Source organism: Leiobunum rupestre, chromosome 7 (genome assembly GCF_980474605.1).
Source record: "Leiobunum rupestre chromosome 7, qqLeiRupe1.1.hap1, whole genome shotgun sequence".
In the NCBI taxonomy this organism is placed as follows: domain Eukaryota; kingdom Metazoa; phylum Arthropoda; class Arachnida; order Opiliones; family Sclerosomatidae; genus Leiobunum; species Leiobunum rupestre.
Window position 1 is genome coordinate 35880862 of NC_143390.1, and position 25143 is coordinate 35906004.

General features: G+C 37.9%; 4 protein-coding genes across 4 annotated transcripts; 1 reads left to right on the forward strand and 3 right to left on the reverse strand.

The window, feature by feature from the left end:
• Positions 1-7688: 7688 nt before the first annotated feature.
• gbb (TGF-beta family member glass bottom boat) lies at positions 7689-12024 on the reverse strand. The gene is made up of 6 exons (XM_090181614.1): positions 11376-12024; positions 10020-10212; positions 9799-9950; positions 9559-9738; positions 9398-9480; positions 7689-8092 (listed from the first exon to the last, which is right to left on the reverse strand). Exons 1-6 carry the CDS (start codon positions 11827-11829, stop codon positions 7832-7834), a joined length of 1323 nt encoding a protein of 440 aa, XP_090037740.1. The 5' UTR covers positions 11830-12024; the 3' UTR covers positions 7689-7831.
• A 1749-nt stretch (positions 12025-13773) lies between these two features.
• On the reverse strand, positions 13774-16066 carry Archease (protein archease). Its single transcript, XM_090152930.1, has 7 exons — positions 15839-16066; positions 15592-15616; positions 15518-15528; positions 15261-15454; positions 14082-14134; positions 13975-14011; positions 13774-13895 (listed from the first exon to the last, which is right to left on the reverse strand). The coding sequence occupies exons 1-7, from the start codon at positions 15897-15899 to the stop codon at positions 13806-13808; spliced, it is 471 nt and encodes a 156-aa protein (XP_090009056.1). The 5' UTR covers positions 15900-16066; the 3' UTR covers positions 13774-13805.
• A 678-nt stretch (positions 16067-16744) lies between these two features.
• LOC149936108 (MFS-type transporter SLC18B1-like) lies at positions 16745-22089 on the forward strand. Its single transcript, XM_090153101.1, has 14 exons — positions 16745-16862; positions 16938-17070; positions 18576-18671; positions 18745-18818; positions 18976-19123; positions 19390-19458; positions 19614-19701; positions 19769-19908; positions 20140-20238; positions 20304-20395; positions 20460-20555; positions 21617-21691; positions 21754-21847; positions 21905-22089. Exons 1-14 carry the CDS (start codon positions 16789-16791, stop codon positions 22001-22003), a joined length of 1377 nt encoding a protein of 458 aa, XP_090009227.1. The 5' UTR covers positions 16745-16788; the 3' UTR covers positions 22004-22089.
• A 96-nt stretch (positions 22090-22185) lies between these two features.
• Positions 22186-23459, reverse strand: LOC149936109 (trypsin-2-like). Its single transcript, XM_090153102.1, has 6 exons — positions 23354-23459; positions 23084-23267; positions 22875-23004; positions 22672-22807; positions 22469-22608; positions 22186-22388 (listed from the first exon to the last, which is right to left on the reverse strand). The coding sequence occupies exons 1-6, from the start codon at positions 23409-23411 to the stop codon at positions 22224-22226; spliced, it is 813 nt and encodes a 270-aa protein (XP_090009228.1). The 5' UTR covers positions 23412-23459; the 3' UTR covers positions 22186-22223.
• Between the last annotated feature and the right edge of the window lie 1684 nt (positions 23460-25143).

The window sequence follows — 25143 nt, forward strand, 5'->3', positions numbered from 1 at the left end:
GGGTCCCTCTCGGGCGTATTTCTCCCACTATCTGTTGGAGGAATTGTCCTCTATCGCCGAAGTAGAAGTCCTCTCTAGGGAATTTCACGGGGAATTCCAAATCGAAGGAGCATCTCCCCCTCCCTTCACCTTCCTTTTCTTTCTCTTCCGTTTCTTACGATTGTCTTTAAAAAAAAACGGAATTCTTGAGTGTCCAATAAGTCAGGACCGCTCGGACGTTCGGTTAGAAGCGAGCGCGAAAGATATACCCTAAAAAGTGTTCGATTTATTATAAAATCGTTTTGGCGCATGGCATGCCCTTCCCCGCAGGGGGCACTATTCGTAGGTGGCAGTCGCGGAACCTACCTTTTTATTGAAACCTATTGGCTATAGATTCCACTTTCAAACTGCGGGGACGGATAATTCTTGGTTACCATGTATAAGTGATTTTTGGAAAGGTCGCGATTTTATAGAAAAGTTAAAATATGACTCCCGGGAGAGTCTTACGTCTATTGATTTCGGGGACAAACGGAATATTATTATTATTAAGTTATTTCCAAACTTTGCAATTTATCTCATACGGGAGTGGTCTCAAAGGGTACGTTTAGTAACGCAAATCTGGGGAAAATCGGTTTTTACTTGATGTTTGCTTGATGAGTGCTTGTCGTCATAGTGACGTAAATCAGAGGAAGCGAAAAATATTATTTGATAAATGACGAAATTGTTAACGACAATATTCTTTATAGTTGCAACGATCAGTCTTTTATTAAAAATTCGAAAACGGCCATTGCACTAGCTAAGGCATTCCAATTAAATGATAGACATTTGACCAAACCAGTAGAATTGTTGATTACAGTTGTATGATTTTAACTCCTGCTAAACTGTAAACACCGACGCGTTAAGAATATTTACCTATTTATGAACTATTCGCGACTAAAAACTATCGCAACGCCGCCTTTGGTTCGCCATTGAAACCTAGATAGGTAGTGGCTAAAGCAGACGATATTAGTTTTTCCTAATCGTTATTCCTAAATTTGACTTTTAATATAATTTTTGCATTGTTTTCTTATATATTGATATGTTTATTTAAGAACAAGATGTCACGGACATTTAAGTACACAATCTCCCGATGTATTAACTATATTTTTAATATTAAATTTAAATTTGAAAAAAATTTCAATCATCTTTTACATTAACTTAACAAACCCAAGATACATTTTATCGAAAAATACTTTTTCGAGTTATTTGGTTTTGGAAATAAAGTACCGAAACACGAACGAGTTAGATGGCGCCTGTATCAATTGGCACGAAATTCAAATGCGACAATAGTACGTACGTGGGTTGGCCCGAAGTCTACTAACTAAAAATGTAATATTTAACCAAATCGGTCTTAATTTAAAAACAATATGTACATTTATATTCTAAAATCGCCCAAAATCACTAAAATGGGCAAATGCCCCACTTCACAAATGTAAACAATGCCGGCGCGGGCACGATATTTCCAATCGATTAACATATCATGTGTCTTTGTACCCCTAACGTACCGCGATAAATCGTGCGAACACTGCATGGCATGGCGGCGAACAATATCAATTCTTGGTATTAACTTAACATCCTGTTAAGTTTAATCAAAGAGAGCTTTCCGATTAAAGTTTTGGTAACGAGCGATTTCCCACTTCCGGCACGTGACCTCCGAAAAATCGTACTTCATCTCTAGCTGGAGCTATATGGTCTTTGGTTTAATCGGCTTCATATCAAATTTGATCAACCGGTACCCGTATAACACAATCAGAGCTTTTAGACAAGTAGCTTTCTCCGTGGGGGGCAAGATGTAGGTGGATGTCCGAAACAATCGAGCCACTTAAACGACTTTCGGGGCGCATAAATTTGTCCGCGGGTGTTTCTTCACGGGGGGCTCTGTGTCCGTGACTGCGAACTACGAAAGCTCTCACCGGAGTCGTAAATACGTTTGGCTTCCTCCAAAATAACAAGAAATGCCAAGCGCCAGAATGAACGTGGGCGTCAAGGGTTAAACAGTATATACTCTCCTCTTCTATAGATATATATTCCTCGAAATGCCTCGCTTTTATTATCGCCGACTCCGCTTGTTTTTTCCTGTTCTCGACAACCGTTTCCCCTTATAAGGCGTTTCTCTGCACGATTGGAACCCATACATACCTCAACTGTCGGAGGGAAACCAGGGGATATTGTCCAGTATATTACGACTTCAGCTCACTGTTTATTGTCTCGCCATCTATCGAAACTTTTCTACTATAGAGGCGTAGGTTGTGGGATTCATATTATCAGAAGTACATAACTCTTACTAAAGAACCTAGTGGCTAACAATGTGGCCTAAGCTTTATTAGGCACCCCTCCGTGACCTTTTGGGTAAGGTCAGGGACGTCATTGGGTGGGGCAAAGAGGGTCATTGCCAATCCTGAATTATTACGAGCTATAAAAGTACACGAATAAATTTGCATATAACTACATTATATACATCCTGTTTGTATTATAAGTCAAAATTTCAACTCGGAAATCTGCCGATATCAGTAAAAACATAAGTCTATAATATTGTTAGATAAGTTTGTCACTTTGGAGAATATTTTACTGAGAGCTAGTAACGGAGTGACGTCATCACAAGAAGAAAATCTCCCCCTAGCGAGGCGCTGTCAAAGGCTACGCGTTAGCAAGCGGTCGCAAAACGGCGCCGAAGCCCGTAATTCTGTCTGTTTTGTGTTGCTCTCAGTGAAGAATAGGAAGTATCACACTTATGTAAAAATATTATAAACTTATGGTAAAACTAATATACATTATATATAGGACACCATTAATGAATATTCGTCCTGTTTAATTTCACGTATTCATTGTTTTGACTTGAATGTTATGCAATTATGCAATAACTATATCGATTAAAAATATTAATATTCCTGAAAAATCTTGAAATTACGTTCCTGACTAAGCCTACTAAGCCTATTGTAAAACCAAGGAAGATTAGGTAAAACTCAAAATGTTCTTTCGTAGGTACCAGGCAGGTTTCAATTTACGCGATTATATAGCATCGTGATTAACAATTTACCACGTGTATAACTCCACCTATCGATGTAAATTATAAAAATTACACTCCCTAGTAATAAAACTTGTTGAGGTTAACAGTAATAGTGGGTGTATTGAGCTTTTGGCTCGCGTGGCATAAACGCGTAAATACGTTTGGCTTCCCCTAAAATAACGAGAAATGCGAAACGCAATGTAACCCTATCACCTGATTTAAAGTCGTTAAAAGTCGCTAGATGACTTGGGCTTTGTGTATTATAGCTTGATTTTTATTACTTATTTATAAACCATATCTTTCTGATGAAAATCACTATAATTGGGAATGTAATGTAAATGTGTTTTTAAAAATCAGTAGGAGCTTGTGAAGGTTTCAAGTGCCTAACATTAGCAGTACAGGAAGATGAATACTTTTCTCTAAGAAATGCCTTATATACTTCTGATATTACATATAGTATATAAATGAAACTCCCGAGTGATTGGGATTTGACGTTCAAATCCTCCTACTTTAGGGTTTTTTTTTTCATTTTTAAGATCTCGTGTAACAACGTCCAGATTATAATTAAATTCCTTCTCAGTCAACTGACGGCTTTTAAATTGTCTTCGTGACACTTTTCAAACCGTAAGACATTTTTCTTCCGTAACTTGTAATTAGGCCTCAACCCAGTCAAGAAGTACAGCGCTGGGATTGTAATAGATCTATATTATTTTTAATTGCAATTCATTTTGGTAGTATTAGCGAAGATATTTATTAGAATCACACTTTTTTTTTATCAAATTGGTCTATCGATAGATTAGTCTTTTTTTGTAAGTCCATTAATAAAAGAACTCGACAAAATCCACTTAACATGGGTTGAGTTTATCTTTATACAAAGTTTTCGTTGGGAATTCGTCGCTGACGTAATGAATGAGTTAGCGAAAGAGGAGAGGAGGCAATTTAATTAACCGTCTCCTAGAAATCGGCGTAGGACAGTGAAAGCTTATACGTTAAACAAATAAAACTTTCGTCTGGGGTGGTGTGCTGGTGCGGAGAGCTAGATTTTTATAGAGAGCGTTGATGGTGTTTCTGGGGGCGAGGGACTAAGAGCTATTCCAACGAGGAGGAAAGTAATCAATGTCGTGTCCCCACTCGCTCTGCCCGAAGAGACGTTGTGGAGCCTTACTCCGAGGCGCTGCCGCGTAAACTTGTTAAAACACTACTTTGATTTGCATGGATTGACTGCTGGCCTCTCGATAAAAGATTGTCCTTATCCGAAACTTCCAATCTTCGGGGTTTTGCGCTTTCTATTTCTTTTTATTGGTACTCTGAGTCATATAGCTCCGTGGTAGTGGCAACGATGCGTTAAGAAGTTTCGCTCTTCGCGTTGATAGTAATTATTTTCAAAGCGATTCTATTATCGGTCTATCCTAACCTATCGAATTAAAACCCGTTCGATTTTTTATGTTCCAGCAAAGATTAGTTTTAACCAGGGGCGTAACGAAGAGGATTTCGGGTTGGGGGATAACATTCGATTTTAGACAAATTTATCAAAATTTTTCCGAGTCACTTAGCGAAATGTTTCTTCGATTTTTTCTTGGTCTAATTGTTCTAACTGACCAATGATAAGTTGGCTCGTGGGCAATGTGTGAATTTAAAAATAAAATATGGTGGGGTGGCGAAGTGGTTAGCACTTTCACCTCGCAGCAAGAGAAGCCGGGTTTGATCCCAGTTTGTGGCACTGGGTGAAAACTCGGAACAACTCCATCTGCGCTGAGTTTGCAAGTTCTTTCTTCTCTGGTTTAAGGGGTTTTCCCCCGAGCTCTTTGGTTTCCCCAAAAACTTGTTGATGTTAACGGTAATAGTTAGTGTAGGGAGCTGTTGACTCACGTGGCATAAAGGGCTTTCCACCACCCACCTACGCAATTTAACCCGGCCACCTGAATTAATGGCTTTAAAAGTCGCTAGACGACTTAGGCCTAAGGTGGTGCCTTTGGTATTAGCTTAGCTGATTATTAAAACTTTACCCAGAAGCCCTCGAAGGTTGTCTTGAGTTAAAGCATGCACCTTACCAACTACTAGGTATTCCGGTAGGTAGAGCTCTGTAGTTTTCACCTCCATCTTTATTTTCTCCAAGAAGGTTTTAATAAATTGTAACGATTTAAGACTTCAAATAAGAACTACCTTTTTACAACTCCGTAGCTAATTCCATAAGTTTAAATTAATTATTTTCAATCACTCATACGAAAGACTTTTATCCATTTGCACTTTCTTCCCATTCGAAATTTATCTTTGGTTCGGAACCTTAACGTCTTGATCCGCTTAAGCTGCACCTCACGCGGCATATAGGTATACCAGAATTTCTCTTACTTTTAATTGCACCCAGTCGACGTGAGCTCACGCGTGCCCGAGCTCTTTCGCAGTCTTTTCACTGCCGCTAATACTTTCCCTTTGCTGTTAAATAATGACAGCGACTCTAGTTGCCTCCGCCTGTTCATTCGAAATCGCTGAATTGCAAATAAAGCTAATTGGCTTGAGATGCTTCCCCGTATATTCCAGGAGAAAATTGTTTCGAATAGCAACGGTCGCGCTCGCTAGGCGCATCGAAGCGCCTTTCGCTTTTCCCCGTTGAATATTATTATTACTTTAAAAGGGAAAAGTCTTTCTATTTAATTCTGAATCCTTCGCTCATTACGTAAGCCGCGCAAAACAAACGACTAATTGCTTTTGGCCGAAGATAGATGTTACTGACGTAGAAATGTTCAAAGCGAAGCCCCTTAAAATTAATTTTACCCCCGAACACCGATAATTTGACATCTTAAAGGCAAAAAGTCTTAAAAATGACTAGAAATATGAAATATTTTCGAAGTCTATAAGGGCCTCGCTATTAAATGACAAGTTGGATTAGTTTGGATATTTTCGCGTAAGCGTCATTTAAACGAATTTCTAAATTTAAATTCCCAGATGGATGGTCTATAATTTTGGGAAGATGAAAAAAGGAGGTTAGGCGGCAGACGAACTGGGCTCTCCCGGCTCGGGTCTGTCCTCCAATTACCCGACTTTAACATTTGTGACACGATATTCAGGAGGGCTTTATGTGGTCTCCGCAAGGTTGTTTCGCAATTAGTTCGGTGCCAGCTCCGTTTTGAATTAATTTGAGAAGACATCCTGTCTCGAGGAATTATGTCATTATTGAATGACCTCTTCGACTACGTACGAGCTCAGACTGTCTATTTCGGGCTCACTTTTACAGCTTGTAATTAAATCGTCCGACTCTAATAACGCAACAATTTCCTGTCAGCCTTGGCTATTTCATAGCCCTTTCACGTTAAAATTGTTTGCTTTTCAATGTTGCTCGTGAATTTGTCATTTTATTTGTCTTTGGGTGTATTTCCTTAGATACGAGTTAATTAAAGCGATTAATCTTCAAAATTACGCGTTTCTTCTATTTGTTGTGTCTAGAGCAGCGGTTCCCATTTTCGTTTTTGCTATGGAACCCTAAAATATCCTCCAAATTCTGGCGGAACCCCATCATTTTATTTTCTCAACTCAAAAGACTCTTGACACAAACAAAGATGGCTGTTCTGCGAATTCTCGCGACCCCTGTGACCCTTCCACGAGCCCCAGGGTTCCGCGGAACACCTTTTAGGAACCGCTGGTCTAGAGTAAAACTAAAACAAATTGTTATAATAAGATAAAGATGCGTCTAAAAAATCAAGGCTGTACAGATTGCAGCTCCGACCGAAAATGTCAAAACTGGTTTTAAAACTCTTTTTTACGAAAGTAGCCAGTAGTTTGTTGTTAACTGAGGCCCTCTGTTATCGGAATTTCAATCAGAAATTCTTTAAATTTCGTATCTTTCAAAATAAGTATGAAAAAATTTGCTTGGCTTAAATTAAAATTTATTTTAGAATAATTTCGTTATTTAAAATTTATCTCGATTAAAACTGGTTTTGTAACATTCCGCCGTCGATGTCGGTACTTGCCTTCCAGGTCGATAAGTGAGTTATGCCTATATGAACTCGTTCAAGGACTGGCAATGCGTACCTACTGACAAAATAAACGCGTTCTTCAGCGATTTCTTAAAGACATTCCCTTTGTAACTTGTCAGTATTAGCTTATTTTTTTTTGTCTTTTTTAATTAAAAGTCCTATAAACCTCATATACATAGACGAAACAAGTTACTACTGCTACTGAGGACAAGCTACTGGTTTTATCTGTTTTTGTGGAAAATTGACTACCAAATTACGTTGATTGTTATAAATACAAGTTTCAAATTTCGATTAAATTATTTATCAATATTTGGTCGAAGTAAGCGTTAATTTTCCCTTTTGAAAGCGTTTTCAATTTTCAGGAGGCCTTGGCCTCAAGCAAATACTGCTGAGGAAAAAGATTCCTCTTTGCCCTGAAGCTACACACCGCGCCAAGTTTACTTGCGGCGTTCGGGCGAACTTCGTAAGCAGGTCGACAATTTGTTTTAGGTATTATCGATATTTATACAGCCTTTAAAAGAGTTAAATTTAATATTACGGCGACAGTAATATCGCTGTCGTATAAAATTACATTTTTATTTACAATTTCGAAATGACAAAATAATAACACGCTATTTACATAATTGAGAAATTGTAACGCGCTTTTGTAAATACAACAATGAAAAATATGATCCGCGCGTACATTTCTCTGTACAAAATTTTTACATACGATGGATCGTCGTGTAAAATAACATTTTGGCAACTTAATTTATGAGAAAGCTTTTAGATTTCGAGGTGTTTTGTTTGATTTTTTCTCCGCTTTTGTGCAGAGGAAATATATATTATTTCGTTTCGTTCAATGACATCCGCATGATTTGACGACCATGTTTTTGTATTTTTTGAGAATGACGTTTGAGCTGTCGTCGAAATAAAGCACCATGATGGGAGACAATTTCGTCGGGGCGCAGCACGGCTTGGGCACCAAAGTTGGGTCGATTAGGTGGACTAATGTCTGTACGATGGCGTGATTCGTGGCGTTCATGTGGGCATTGAGGGGAAATGAACACTCCCCGTCGCAGTAAAATGCCGCGTAACCATCCGGAGCTATGATCCAGTCCTGTTCAACGATAAAAACATCATTATTTCCATTTTAAATAAATTAAAAATTTAAGGTCACTCACAAGGAGAGTATCCGAGGTGTTTATTACCGATTTTATTCAAAGTCGGGCGTAATGTAGACCTATATGAGATATGAAATTTCCCAAAAGGAGACGTTGCACTACCCATTCGATTTGCTATGGCAACCGAAAATGTTTTTGATCACTTAAAACAAAAAATCTCCATTAAAAAAACATGGGATTTTCTCGGTTTCACAGGTCCTAGCTACGAAAATGTTTTTTTTTTTTAATTTTAAAATTACGAAATGTGTAATTTGGACCACATTTAGGTAAATTTCATCAAGTTTGGGAAAATTGGAACATTTTTGGGTAAAATAAGGAAAAAAATCTTTTTTGTTTTGTTTTAAGCGGTCAAAAACATTTTCGTTTGCCATGGCAAATCGAATGGGAAATTTCATATTTCACATAGATCTACATTACGCCCGACTTTGAACAAAATCGGCAATAAACACCTCGGGTACTCTCCTGGTCAGTATTGCAATCTTAGGCTGTAGCCTCTTATTAAAGGGAATATAACCTCTAGTAATTTAATCACCCCTCCAGAAGGTTCCAATATTGTCCGCTCCCTCCTATGACTTGCCAATTTCGGCGCTGCTAATAATAATTATAATAATAATAATCAGCTAAGCTAAAATCCGAGGCACCACCGCCCAAGTCATCTAGCGACTTTTATTGCCTTTAATTAAGATGGCCGAGATAAATGGGTGGTGACAAGCCCTTCATGCCACGAGAGCCAACAGCTCAATACACTTACTATTACCGTTAACATCAACAACTTTTTAGTGATATGAATTTGTAATATTAGACGGTGTAGGAAAGTAGATTGTACAGAATAAAACAATCTAGATTTTAAATCTAATTTTGTCTGTTTGCTGAGGAGTTAGAGTCTGTGTTGTGAAAAGCTCTCAGTAATAATTTTTCACTTATAATTTTTCCATACTTATAGAATAATCTTTTATAGACTTAGGTTAGTAGTTTGTTGCGGAGAGTAATTCCTAAAATTATTGGATTGTTTTGTGAAAAAGTCGTTAATCTTTAAATAAAGATATTGAAGTGTTTTCTTCTCTAAATATTAGCCTTTTTTTACTAAACAATCTTCGAAGCTTTGTGGCCAATATGCAGCACATTGATCATAATCCCAAATTCCCAATAACGTTTTTTTTCTAACGCAATACCTGTTGCTTAACCTATCTAACTCAATTAAAATAGAACCGATTACAATCTTAAAAGAAACGAAGAATTACCTGCCATCCTAAATCCTTGAAACTCACGTACAGTGCTTTTTTCTGACAAATTTTATTCGAAGGATGGAAATAGTCCATCGAAGCTGCAAATAGTATCGAACCAGTTTTATTAAACTCTTATACTCTAAAAAAACACGTTGAACTAAAGACTAAAGCTTTACCCGTGTAAGGGTTCCAAGATTCGTGCGCCGAAATATCGGATCTTTGTCTCTTGGTAGCCGCCCTGGTCCTCCGCACGTGCAAATGCGTTGGCGTCTTGAAGAATGCCACCATGAACGGTTTCTTTTCCTCGGGACCTTTGTTTCCCGTTAAGCCCACTTCGTGGGGATGGACCACTCGATCTGAATTCATATTCGAAATTAAATACTGAAACCGGTCAAATGAAAGATATTCCCCGTTACCTGTACTAGTGGCGCTTATCCTCAAGTACAGTCCTAAATTGGACTTGGGGAAGGTGACCCAGTTGATCATGGGTCCCGTTACGTTAAAGACTAACCAGCCGTCGTCGTCGTGAGGCACTTCGATAGAGTCCACCTTATTTAGAAGTTTATCCCTAAAATTGAACTACTATCCATAAGAAAAGCCGGCGTCCGGGTCTCTATCGTATCTTTCGTAATCTTACTCTGGATCTTTCCCTTGTTGAAGGGCGAACAGAGAGAAAGTGTAGACTTCGTCCATGGGCATGGTGTCCAGACTTCGATTGCGGTACAGGCGAAGCTCGGCTCCGATAATGTCCTCTTGGGGTGACACGTCACTCACGTCAAACCAGAACCTTCGGTCGCGATCGTGTCGCAAGTGAGGCGCGTGGTGATGAACTGTCGTAAATATACTTTTAGATCAAATATTTACGGCTGATATATCGAAATCAGCCCTTTTCGAGACAGACGCGGCTTAAAAATAGTTTCTACATGTATTTTTATCTCATCTGATAGGGCTCTTGCGTAAACAAAACTGTCGTTAATTGATACAAAGCATAGCCGCCCTTCCAACTTTTTCTTAAAAGATCTTTTCAAATGTATTAATTAGTTTATTTTAAAAGTCTGGGTTTTCTCTTGGAACTAAGATTGCGATGATACGCTCGTCACACGTTGCGATACGAAGAAAATGATTTAGAAGAAAGGGTGATGCGAACAGGACCCGACCGTGCTTTGACGCTCCAGGCCTATATTGGTCAAGATTCTTCCGCGCACCCCGCCTAATGAGATTTACCCTGCCCCTAACCTGCAATTTTCTATCATTTGTGCTTAGCGATAGCGTCTAGAGCGTATCCGTTTTACGTAGAAAAGTGGCATACGCGAAATACTTTCGTGTGATCCAAATGGACAATTCTGGCGAGAAATGAAATACCTAAAGCCTAATTCTTATTGAAATACACGATATTGCGATGTTAGGGTGAAATTCCCTTAAATTAATTTGAAATTAAGTAAAAATGTAACGCTTGCTTAATGTACTTTGACATTTCGTTTCTAGAAATACCAGCACCGGGAATTCGAAAAGAAATCTCATTAACATGAAACAAAACGGCTCTTTCACATTTACAAAGATAGATGGCATGCTAAAATGGAAATAGCTATATCAAAATATATTATCTTTATCTTTCTAAGAAATTCTAATCTTATTTTTCCTTTTTGGGAAATTGCGTGACAGAATTTATAATTTGTTTCTTTTGAAATAAGTACATGATAGCGGAACGCGCCAGAATTTTCAAAAAAACAAGTCGATTTATTTATAAATTATTTTAATTTTAAAGCGCTAAATACTTTTAAAAATAATTTTTTTGGTCACTTTCGCGATTTATCAGGGTTTGGAAATTTACATAAAACTCTCGCGTTTGAGCTTAATTAAAGGCGAGGAAACCCTTTAGAGGCAGTTGCTCGCGCAATTAACATTCCAAAGCTAGACTAGAACGCGCGCACTCTCAAAAAGAACCCTTTTCAAATATTCCCCTTCAAAATTATATAACGTACAAAAATCTTACTTCTATTGACGAAGCTCATGATGAGATCGGAATCGTTGATAGCGTGAATGCTATTGTTGGTAAAAAATCTCCGTCCCACGGTGGACTGAGCATCGTTGAACTCGTTGACTTTCAAATGACCGGTCTCCTCGTCCAAGAAGGATCGGTAAAGTTCGATCAGGTATTTGGGAGCCGAATTGTCTGTTCCGTGCGTTTTGGGTTTTGGCCGGTGATGCAGACCCAGCAAATTGAGAATCTCCTGCTGCATAGCCTTGCGCTCGCGTTTTGGCATCGAGTTGTAAATCATCGTTTGGTCCAGACCATTGTCCGCGTAAAAGCCATCGGCGGCCAATACTCCGTTGCTGGTACCGGTCGGGGTCCACGGTGAGAAAGCGACCAGGCCATGGTTCAACGAGATCCACGCCGTCAGCAGGTACCACGTCCATTGAATACCTCGCCGCGCCAAATCCTCCATTTTTCTATCGAGGCTTTCGGGCCAAAAACAAAGTTTTCTTTTTTTCTACTCCTACTTATTTTAGTTTGCCGAAACTGGCTTGACGACCACGAAGTATACTGGCGTGGCGAGTCACTTCGTAGCGTCTTCTATCTCGCCATCCGATTAAGCGCGCCGCGGTTCTAACAGGTACTCGCTCTCGGTCGAACTATAGCCAAGACGTTTGCCTTTTTCTCTCTCTCTTTCCCGACAATGCTCGTAGAAGTGGCGGAGAAAAAGTGCCTTGTACTTTTAAAAGTTAAAACGCCCGGGGCTGCGCCACTAGTTCCTTACTACGCCCAGCAGGAGGCGCCATAAAAGTATTCGCTCCTTATTGAGTTTCTCTTTGGTCAAAAAAATATCCGCAAATATTCGACAGGTAGAAAAAAGATAGGAACGGTTTCGCGGACTCCCCCTTTTCGCGATAGCCCAGTTTCCTCGGGATGCTAGATAAGGGGTTTTCTTTTACGCCGACAATATTAAAAATGGTAAAAAATTCTTCCTTTAAAAAATCCACTCTTACTAGAAATTCGGCGAGGACGGAGACCACCCAAAAGACTGGCCTCGAATTTTACTATCCCGCTGGTCAAAAGGCACGCTCTTTACTGACAAACCAAAGCGCTTACAACAAAAGCCGTTGTGTTTATATAGAGGCGAACTCGGTGAAAGGGAGCGACTTTACCAAACGCTCTCACTTTCGTTTTGAGAGAAAAACGCGTCTACGTGAATCCGGAAACTAGATAATTACGAAACATAAATATACTCTTTTCATTTCCGAATGGCGAGGGTTAGAAACGAATAAAACTTCAGATACATTTTCCGCGCTGACTTATAGATATACGAGGTTAGTTTCCCTGGTTAATTTCCTGGCGTGTCACGTGGACAAGGCGTTATTCCGTGGCTTAATTGGCATTTCAAGAATGTTTTTCCAACGCTTGCAAGGCGATCTGCTTCTTGTAAAACCTCCTTTTGAAAGAACTAATAACGAAGACGTTTTTTATACACCAGCTTTATAGTACCGCTATATGACCCTATTCGAGGTTAATTTCAACCGGTCACCGCTTACGATTTAACTATTTTTAAAAGGAGGCTGATGTGGATTTGGCCAGATCAATATTGTTATGACTCAGTGACGTCGGTTTTGCCTGAAATACGACCAGAATACCTTTTGTGTGTTCCCGCGCTAATGATGGTTTGTCACGAAGTAGGGTTTCCTGGTAGTATAGAATCGCTGAGGTTAGGTTTTACCCCCTTCTGTCGATTACCCAGTGCTGTCAAGTAAACGGTGCCCTTAAATATAATCTACGCATTTATGTATATGCATTACGTATGACCAGATGTTCATAACATATGTCTAATGAGAGAAGTATCCAAATAGGTAATTCAAATGAAACGTGTACCTTCGCAGGTTCCAATGGACGCGAATTTTTCGCCAAAACCGCGCATGTGTATGGCTTAAGGATGTAAAATTTTAAAATTAGACTACTGGGAATAATTACTGATTTATAAAGCAATTATCCCAATGGTTTAATTTTAGAAAGATAGTATTTGATGCAATGGTGTAGACTAGGGGAAGGTTTCCGTGTCAAAATCCCCCTTGAGTGTAACTTTGGCTGTACTAAAATTTAACCCCCTTCTCGACCCCCATTAGGTATTTTACATAGGATTTCTGGGGGAAATAGCGCTAAAATTAGCATTAAGTATATGGACACTTAATTATATCGAAAGAGTTATTATATTCTTCCGGTATAACGTGTATTTTGAATGAACCAAATGCCGCGTAAGTGCTCAAACGACAATACATAGACCTACTGTTGTTCAAACAATTTCAAATTGAGAACAAACCGTTTTTATTATAGTTAAAAATTCTTAGAATTAATTCTATGATTCATGACAAATTTGTGACTTATTGCAAAATGGTTTATTTACAAATTAAATCAAGAAAATAGTGGATTAATTTAAATATCAATAATAACGAATAATTCGTGTCTGTCTTCTTCGTCATAGACTTGCATATTTGAATAGGTTATGGCCTTAACTTCTGTGCCCTGGGGTGAAAAATTAAACTTTAATAAATAAACACGATTTTTCCAACATTATAGACCTAAATTTCTAAATAAACTTTACTTGAGGATGCCTGCTAATATCAAACGTCTCACCAAACCTTTAAGAAAATATTAAATTGTCATTCGAAATTATAATTTCATGTTTAACTCTGTGAAATTGAGTCATACCCTCGAGCTTTAATTCTGAAATTCTCTTTGTCAAATTCCAAAATCTTCACCCTCTAGAAACATTGGAAAAATATGGAATTTGAAGCTTCATTGTAGATATTTAGTAATTCCTTTTAATAATAAAACCGGGTACCCGACGACGAATCACTTGTGATTGGACCATATTCTTGCTCCAATGCATTATAATAGAGGTTAAGTAGAGCACTCTAGAAGTTTGAGCATACATTAAACGTCGGTGGTCACGTGAACATTTCAGACGTTTAACTTTTCCCGTTTGCACTTCGGTGTCGAATATTTAACAACTTGAAGACGACGCCATATTTATGTCGAGCTTACGTGAGTAACGTGACATGTGGTAATATACTTAGTTTTTAAATACAAATACTGATAATTATAAATATAAAACTCAACAAATCGGGACAGCGTTATGACAACTTATTTTTTATCTAGCAGCATACTTGTTAAAAAGCGTAAACACTTATTTGAATTTAAATAGGCCTAGGCTTTGTACAATTAAGTCAATTTGGAGAAATAAGTACGAGTATACAAAGAGAAACGTTTGGGGTACACCTGGGCACACGAAGAAACAAATAATTGTATTTCGACAACACTCATACCCATACATACACCAGTTTTAGTACTGTCCAAATGACGTTTTTAATTCTTCGTGTATCCTGGGTAGAGAAAGGTGCGCAATTTGTTAAAATTCGATTGCACACGTACTTGATTGCGTTAGCCATTGAACTGAAAGCACGCTTAACCGATTTTAAAGAATATTTCTCCTCGAACGTCGAATAACCCCAACGTTGTTGTTAAAACTTCTAGAACGCTTTGCTTAACGTCTCTATTAAGTTTACCGCAAAATTTCCAATCGTAAATAGTCTTGTCCAAACATAAATATTTTGTCCTCTGATGTTGTCAGGGATAGATACTGCAGACTATAGGCTATTTTCATTTTACTTAGGGGCCCACAAGCCAGGTCATTTACTTGATGCAAAATTTGTAAAAGTCCAAAGAGAGCTCAAATTTATAAAAAAAAAACGTTAATTTCACTTCTTAAAATCAACTTATTTCGTGGTCATTTTCACAAAAAATTGAAAATTGGAGTCTAGTCCAAACAAAAGAATTCCGTCGTCGGGTACCCGGTTTTATCTCAAAATAACATTTGGTTAGCCTTACTCTTGCGATGAAAAATGGATCTGCGCTGAAAACGTATAAAAATTCGTCCAAAAAGTGAAATAACAGAGAAAGCATGTCGTCCCCTTCAGCCTCTATGTCTTCACTCTTGGTTATGTCAATGTAGTCAATTTCAGTCATGTAAGAAAACATGGCAACAGCCGCCTGTTCAAAGGTTTCTTGCAAGTCATCTCCCCCTTATATGTTAAACCCCACAAAATATTAATTTATTTTTAATTATAATTGCTCACTATACGTACAAGAGTGAATTCTGGAAAAAAAAATATTTTAAACCAATATAATTCAACAATGTTTTATAAAAAAAAACACTTACTGCACATCAGCAGGGTGGTCCAAAACTGCAAAATAAAAACAAATCAGTGTACATTTGAAAATAACGCCAGAATTGCGTCATAGGCATTCTTTCCAACGTTAGCCAATAAAATTTCTTCCATTAGCCGCCATTTTGCTCATTATTTAAATTTAGCTTTGGACTTGCTTTGCGTCACAAACTTTATGTTTTAAAGCACGCTAGCTACGACCAAAATTTATAGTTTGAGAAGTCCGAAAAAAAATCTTACATTCGTATTTTATGGGCGGAATCGACAAATCGTCCTCTGAAAAATCCTGGTCGTTCGTCATAATGTCAATACTTTAGAATGGAACGTTGATATAATTTCTTACGACTGCAGTTATTACTGACGTTTATGTTTAACAGCAATTGTAATCTAAATCTTATAACATATTTAGTTCGTTTAGCGATACATACAAGATGACAATTAAGCAGCGTCTACCTTATAATTCAAGGCTATCAGTTTGATAGAGCAGACGATTAATACGGTTTTACCGCCATCTAAGAACTACGTTCAAATAATATTACGAATTTCTTAAATAATTTTAATCTCAAAATATTTGAATAATTATTTAAATAATTATACGAATTAATATTACAAAAAACAATTAAATTTTGAAATAAATAATGTAGATGGCGATATTGTTCCAAAAAATTCAATATATTTCCGATGCATATCTTTCTCTCTAGCCTAGTTTGTACTTCGAGGAAATGTTCAATCGCGTCGCCAAATATTTATCTTCAATACGAGAGAACTTAAAAGCCTTATCGCATTAATTAATACTTGATACAATAAACCAAGGATTTTGAATAAAATTGACAAACATTTTTACAACCAGGGTTTTCAATGAAAGTTCCATGAATCCTTGAAAGAAATACAAGAATTGAGCTCAATGTTGAAACTAATTAACCTCTTTAAAGACAAGTTATTGGGATTCCTTTCACCGTGAAATTAAAAAGTGTTAAAAAATAAATTGAACATGACACTAGAAAATCATATTTAGTCAGTTATCTCTTTACAAGTCTCATGACCATAATATTTAGTTAAAGTTTTCTCTCTGGAACATGGACTTTGTATTATCTGATTTCTCTTATTTTTAGAGAAGTTTTGGGAATTGATAGCCCATACTAGTAAATTTCTTTTCTTAGTGGAATTAGTGGGAATTAGAAGCCGCGAAAATGGTTCTCGTAACTAACCCGCAGCGCTTCGAAAGCAGCCTTAAACTCCAATTATCCAGCCTGTCCTTAGTCACGTAAGTTTGCAATTACTGTGATTTTTGTTGTGGATTGCAAAAGTGGATGACGTAATTGTTTTCGACGATTGATAGAAATAAGGAATCCAGCATTAAAGTGGATTTTAGATGGTCATGGCGGAACATAATCCGTCTCTTCACGCTTCTCTACATCAATTTCTGCGTAGCTACGTGTTTCTCGTTGCCGGCACCTTTTTTCCCAAAAGAAGTAACTTTATTAAATAATTATTATTAATTCATATGATTGTGATAATGATAAAAATATGACCCTGTTGTACCAATCTGAAAGTATTCTACCCACTTAACAAAGTTCAAGTTCTATCTTGTATTACTTAAAGGACCAGAAAATCGTTTGAATTTTGGCAAAAGTTGATTGGCCGTATTTTCTATCGGAGGAGTTAGATGAAATTCAGGCGAATTTTTTAAATTGATTCTGTGGACCTTTAAGAAATTATTATATTAATTTTATTCAATCAAAATAACATTAGCGGACATTGGTTTTTTAATGTTTTATCATTGACCAAGAATCTAAGGGGACTCATTGTTCCCGATATTTTGACACGGTAGGCGTGGTCTATATCGGAAGGTTTACTGAGGAACATCAGCAGCTTTGAATCGCCTCAAGAACTCTGTTCAACTATCACTACGAGAATTTTAGTCGGGCGAATGTACGTGCGAGAAAGTTAGGTTAGGCTTAGTTCGTTAAATTTTTAAGTTTAGAAATGAAAAGGATTCCAGTGAATTTGATTGAAAAACCTCAGCCATACGCGGCTTACTAACTAGTTAATTTTACTTAACACATGGTTGATTAACATTACTTAAACTTTTATAGAACCTATTTCAATAATAAAAGGCTTAAGACTTCCTAAGCCTAATCATTTAACAAACAACAACGGCGTCCTTTTGTAAAAATTGAACGTGAATGCTCCTCCTATTCCCAGTATTAACGCGTCCTTTTTAAAGCTTGAACACCGAGTCCCCTTAGATTCTTTGTCTATGGTTCCATCAACGAATTTCACTTTGTACTCCCTCTAATAAGAGAGATAAAATAATTGTACCGCCATCTATTGGCTTTAAATATAACTATTAGGATGTTATTTTTCACGTCAAAGTTAAAGATAATATAACTTTTGGCTGTAGAAATGTTTGGCGCCACTGTACAGGGAAATTTGAAAAAAATAAGGGGTCTTCCATAAAGATTGCTTAGCAGGTTATATTCCCTTTAATGGACCACATAATCGTTTGGATTTTGAGAGTTACGCTACATATCGATGCGTTTTGGGAACCTGGAAGTAATGCTGCTCTAGTCACGCGAATTTTTCAAACGATTCTGTGCAACTTTAAAACTAACATGAAGTCGTTATTGACATCAAAAACGGACGTCATAGGAACATCTTTCATCCCAATATTTATTTATTATCATCATTAATATTATCCTTATTAGCTTGATTTCTTTTAGGTTGTATCTCAAGAAAAAATGACAAACCGCTATTCCCCTCTCCCCCCCCCCCGACTCACTGATAGCCGACTCGTAATCTTTGAATAATAAATCTCAGCCCTAAGTTCGAAATTATTAGTACAAATATTTCCGAAATAATTTATTGATATAAAAAAACGAGCAAGACTTTTTTTTAAATAATAACTTGTGCCTTAAATTTAATATGTTCTAGAATAATTGGTAGAATTCATGATGACTTGATTTATCCCTACTAGGCTGAGATGAAAGGCGCAACGCCGACGGTTTATGGACTCATTTTTGGGGTTTTTCAACTTATCCTCTTCGTATTTTCTCCAATTTGGGGCAAAATGGTACGTTTATGTAAACAGGAAATCTAATATCAAGAAATATTTCTAAAAAAAACCACGGGTTTATCCAAATTAGATGGTTTATACTGGTCCGAAATTCGTATTGGTCTCTGGTATTTTCATATCAAGTCTGTGTAGTATATTTTTCGGGTAAGTTTCCTCTTTGTCAATTTCGCTTAAGGGTAAACAAGCGGAAAATTGTCGCTCATCAGAATACGATATTAGTCTCTAATAGCTTCGGATGGAAGTTGATTGTAGAAGACGTCGTTATTTGGATAAAAGCTCTAATAATATACCCTTGTCACAGGTTATTGGACAAGTGTCCAGCGGGAAGCGTTTTCATCTCGCTGGCTTTCCTGGTCCGAATCGTGGAAGCCGTAGGGGTCTCAGCCACGTATTCCGCCGCCTACGGGCTAGTGCCCATTCTCTTCCACAGCAAAATTGGATTTGTTATAGTAAAACTCATTTTTCCTATCAAAGTTTTGCCGCAAAAGCTTACCGCTTGTGGTCATCGGCAATGCCTTTCGTATTAAGCACGTACCATTTTTATTGACCCTTAAGAAGAGAAAACCTAAACTTTATTAGTCTTCGAAATTTTAGTGGTTGCGGGCTGCTTTTTTAATTTCATCTCAAAACCACGCTAGCGTTTGCGGTCAATTTTAATTTCGCTGCTGGTATACCACGTATTCGTCTTATTATTCAATTACCTAACAATTATTAGGCTGCTATGGAATCTGCCTTCGGCGCGGGAAATATTATCGGACCCACGATCGGAGGGTTTCTATTTCAGGTAAGAAATAAAACGTAGATTTATAGGTTTTGAAGTTACTATGAAAACGTGAACGAGGAAACTTGAAAGAGTGTAGCTTTATTATGTACACTTTAATCTCCTATAAGTTCACGTTTTCAAGAGGCTGGTTTAACCTATCTCTGTTTGTGGTATAGGCTGGTGGATTCCCGATGCCTTTTATCGTCATGGGATCGTTCATGTTCTCGGCATCCATCGTGGCGTTTTTCGCCATACCCACAGCGGGTAAATTGGCCGACATCATTTGCTATTACACGAAAGAAATCTAACGTATTTTCCTCCTCAATTTTAGAGGAAAAGAATGAATGCAAAACACGCAGTTTATCCGAAATGCTGTTCAACAGTACCTTTCTCATGGACATGGCCATTATGGCCTTCTGTTTCATGTGTATCGGCTTCAATGAAGCTACACTGGAACCACATCTTAGGCAGGTGACTGACTCCACTAAATATTTGGGAAAATCTAATAAGGGAGACTTCTACTCCGATCATGCTAAAGATGGCGCCACACATCACTAGGAGTCTTTCTCGTTTCTATATAACACATTCCACGGAGCAGGAAAGTCCGCTACTGTTCTGTGGCGCCATCTTCAGTATGGTCGGAGTAACAATCTTTATAATTTCGAGCTTTTTAATGATTTTTTCTACCAATATCTTCTTTAGTTCAATTTAAAACCCTACGCGCTGGGTTTCGTCTTCATAATCCAAGGAATTGCCTACGCCGTGTCCTCACCCATTTGGGGATGCATTATGGACAGAGGAGTATGACTTGTTTCCTTTATAAGCAAATTACTATTACTTACGTTAATTTTAACATTTATGTACAGTTCGATGGACAAGTAATTGGTCTGGTTGGTTGTATTCTTACTTTGATATCTTACATCCTCGTTGGACCCGCGCCATTCTTCACATTCGGAACGTACGTCAACTATAGATTTCTAAGTCTAATGCCGTTTATACAAAGCCCTAACGCTATATTGTAGGTACTTGAACGTTGTGATACTGTCCCAAGTGATTTTGGGCCTGGGATTAGGCGCCCAGCTATTGTGCAGCTACATCCACGCTATGAAGAACGTTCTGTGAGTTTTTGAAACATTTGGGAACCAATAGTGTAACCATGGCGAAAAGGTATGGAGTTGTGTTGTAAAACACACTAAGGGCGTCACCAGGTTGCCAGCTGGTAAAGGGACTTTTATTGCGCTTGAAGTACCGTAATGACGTCAAACAAAGCTCCATATGGATAATCTGTAGCTTTGACGTCATGTGAGTAAAAAGACCCACTCATTATTTTTATAGGTCTTTCTATAAAGTAACGTGGCATTATTTTTTATGTACTCTTACGTCACGGTCTCTTACTTTGACCACAGACCACCCAACAAGAACTCGCATCAACTTCGAAACAAGGTGTCTCAAAAGTGACGCGGCTTTACAGCAAACAGAAAATAGCGAGTGATAATTCTTCATTTTACGAAATTAAAATAAATAGTCGTGCGTGAGCCAACTTCTATGGTACATTTTTTATTATCACGCGTACTCTTCTTTTTACCTTCAAAACTGCCTCTACTTGCCGTGAGATGGCAAACTTTTAATAAAGCAGCATCACATTAAAGACTTACGAAATTATATTACTACCAGCGATACATGTCCAACTTAGGGTAGGTGGTCTGTGTTTTGGCCAGGCTACAGTCACGAGTGATATAGGTTTGTCTAGCGCGTGTGCAAATCGCGCGTGCGAAGAATATACTAATAAAGCTGAGTCTTGCGCAACACAACATATTAATTTTTTTATTTTTTATTCATTTAATTTTATAGAAACCACTATCGCATTGACGCGTTTAAATTGTCCTACACAACGACTCCTTTTACCTTTTCTCCATGAAGGGGCCAATGAATTGGAATAGTACCGCTAGAATGACATTATATGGGTGGCGCCATCTATCACTTTCAAAGTAGTACATTAGTACTATTAATTCAGTTGCATAGTATATAGCTCCCGCCGCTAACAGGGGATGGCGCCACCGACAAATGATAGAGTTCTTTATTTTGAAAAATTTGTTTCGCAGAAGGCAGATTGAAATTGTTATTCTAGCGGTACTATTCCAAATTCAATAGTTACTGATAATGGGAAATTTTCCACTAGAAATCGCGGATTCCCGGATAACGTAGCCACTCATACTCTGTACAGCGGTGTTATGGTATCAGTTTCGTCTGTAGGGTACGTGAACGCTCAAGTATTTAAAGTTCCCGCAAAAATTAAGCATTTTTTCCCCCGCAAAGATCCTTCATCGGACCATCTGTGGGTGGAGTCTTGCTGGAGCATTTTGGATATCGCAATGCGACCATGTTCATCAGCGGAACTAATGTCCTAACAGTAAGACGCGACGCAAACCCAATTACGCCCTTGGTATTGAATATGAATATCTTTCAGATCGTAACGTTGGTTGCGTTCCTATTCGTCACTAAGCGCCACGCGGCCAGAGAGGAAGAACGAAGAGCTCTTCTCAATTCCTACATGCCAATCGACTAAACTTAAAAAGCGAAAATTTTTCTAATGTATAATTTATTCACAATTCATCCGTTTTGCGTATTTAAATAAACATGTTCCTTAATTTTTTTTTCATTCTTCAAATTTTATTTACAAGTTTCGAGTCTTCAAATAATATATCCGGGTTCAGTTTTTGGTCTTAAATAAATTAGTACGTACAAAAATGATTGAGCAAATAATCTTTTATTTTCAGGCTCTCTCTTTAACCACGGGCCACGGTTTGGTCGATCCAAGACCTGTAACCGGACACCTTGGAGAAGACGGCGGGTTCTTCCTTGATGGCGCAAGTCCTGGGTCCCCAAGATACGACTCCGTGTAGAGTCCAAAAGGCCCCGTTGTTTACAACCAATGGTCCACCGCTGTCACCCTGCGGCGTTCAAAATAAGAAAGACTTTGTTAAATTACCGTATAGATAAATTATAGAATTTATATCTATAGCGGACGTACGAAACACGGGTTGTGTCCACCAGTGGTGTAACCAGTACAAATAGTGTTTGGTTGGACTGGGTTTTGGTGCATTCTACGGCATTGGTTCCAGTCTACAACTGGTACCGCTGTTTGTTTCAGCTTATCCGAGCTAGAAGCGACTACGAGAAATATTCCATATTATAATTATTCCATCGAGAGGAAAATTTTGGGGTTGGTCTTACAGCCAGTGCTGCCCCATCCGGTAACGTAGGTCATGGTTCCAGTAGCGAGTTCTTGTCCACTGCTTGGTAAGCATACTGGTTGAATGGTATCCGAGAATTGGATAGCCCTTGACATTTTAATCAAAGCGATATCGTACTGAAATTAAGAAAATTAGTATTAAAACTATCCGACGGGCGATTTCGTTTCGCTAAATATTGCTTACGGCCGATGAAAATTGGCTGTAGGAAGGATGTATGACTAATTTGCTAGAAGGAATGACTTGTTCTCCCTTGTCGGTAACTCTTAGACTGTGTTCTCCTACTTTGATAGAAATGGAATACGCGCTACGGCCTCTGAAATTTAAGTACACAAAGCCACCAGAATCAGTATAGCCCTTCAAGTAAAGTCGCTTTAAGGGTGAAGACTACTAACACCAAACAGTGAGCGGCGGTGAGGATCCATTGGTTGTTGATGATAGATCCACCGCAGTTGTGGCTGCCTCCTACCAGAAGGGACACTTGCCACGGCCAGCTGTGCGGGTTGGCGATTTTACCTCCTACGATGCGGTCTTCTTCGTAGTTTCCGCTGGCTGGAGTCCTGGTTGGTCTGCCACAAGCTGGATAATTAAATTGTATCAACGCCCTTGCTTAAATTTTAGCTAAAACAAAATACGCGAAATTTATCCATTTTAAAAATATTCACTTTGGGCGTAGATGCAAGTTGCGCACACGAGCAAGGCGATGACACTCAAGACTCTCATGATTGTTGATGTTCCAATGACTGAGCTTGTTCGGAATGGGGCACCGCTTTCTTTTTATATAGAAGTCCATTATCGCTTTCACCGTGCAAAAGCGATAATATCTTCGTTCGGAATCTCGACACCTGTTCCCCGGCGCGCGGAAATAATTTCTGACCATGAGTTAATTGATAATATTTTGGAAGTCATCATTTCGTGTGAAAAAGAAAAGGTGCACCCGTTTTCCAAATACAATGCAAATTTCCAGTTATTTTTAAAATCAATATTATTGCGGAACTCCCGATTATGATGATGGCAATATGGTATCCTTGAAACGTTTTATTGAAAACCGATAACATATTTCCTACTAAAGCGCGTGTTCAACGATATTTTTTGTTTAAAGATGCCTTATCTTATCACCGAGTCCGGTTTCCAAGTAAACTTCTGATATATTAGTAATTAAAGTTGATAATTGAGAAATCACTACACTAAAATCATTCTTTAAACTATGTGTAACTGACTTTTACGCTGGTTAATAATGTAGACGGTAGGCCTTCAATAATCCTCTAATATTTAGGTGTTGACACGAAAAGCTGATTGAATATCCACCAACAAGTTTCCTCCTTTTGGAACTCTGCGGGCTTGAAATGCACCCAAAGGAGAGAGTATAAGTTTTACAAACAATTTTTTCAACACGTTTCCGTATTTGCGCCAAGCTGGTGACTATATCTTATAGCTTATCGAACGCCGTTCCATCCATCATAGTCCGAAAATGAATGATTTATTTGGCCAAAATCTAATCTCTTAGGCCCTTTCGCGTCTAGCCAAGTAAAGTTACGGGGATTTCTAAGTTTTGGTGTTTCGGGAAATATTCTTATAACGCCTTTGGCTCCGTAAAACATTGAACTATAAAAAAATAGGAATTTTGTTTATGGGCAAGTTTCGTTATGTTCATCAATTTGCTTCGGTTGCAACGTTATACGATTCCTCTACCGTCTACGTATAATATTTTTGCTTGGAAAATTCATTCGAAATATATTTTATCTTGATTAGTTCAGTACGCTTTCCTTATTGATGCGTTATCTGATACGCTGGGGGTTTTTTTTTAAGATTGGAAAATAAATTTTAAGGCGTGCGAGAGTTTCAAGTGAAACGAATCTATCATTCAAACGTTTCAAAAGCTGATTTATTTCTTATCGCTTTTTCTCTTATTTATCTAATAAGGTATATTATTCCGAATTAAGTTAGGGTTATTCACCAGTAGGTATATCTTTTTACAATGAATGAAATTGCAAAAAGTAATATGCTATTTTTTAAAAGAAATTTCGATATTTTGAAATGGAATGGCTTTATTGCGATTTATTTTATCTTATATTCTATAAGCGTCCATCAAAATCAATATTTTATTTATTGAAACGTAAGATTTCAGGCCTATTAACACGAACCAACATTTTGGCAAATGATTGTTGGTCCGTGTGAATGTAGAAATTGCTCCATGTTACTGTAGAAATTTCTCCATGTGAATGTAGAAATCGCTCCGTGTTAATGTAGAAATCACTCCATGTTAATGTAGAAATTGCTCCATGTGAATGGACAAATTTATCCCTGTGAATGTAGAAATTGCTCCACTTTAATGTAGAAATTGCTCCACGTTAATGTAGAAGTTGCTCCACTTTAATGTAGAAATTGCTCCATGTTACTGTAGAAATGTCTCCATGTTAATTGAGAAATCGCTCCGTGTTAATGTAGAAATCGC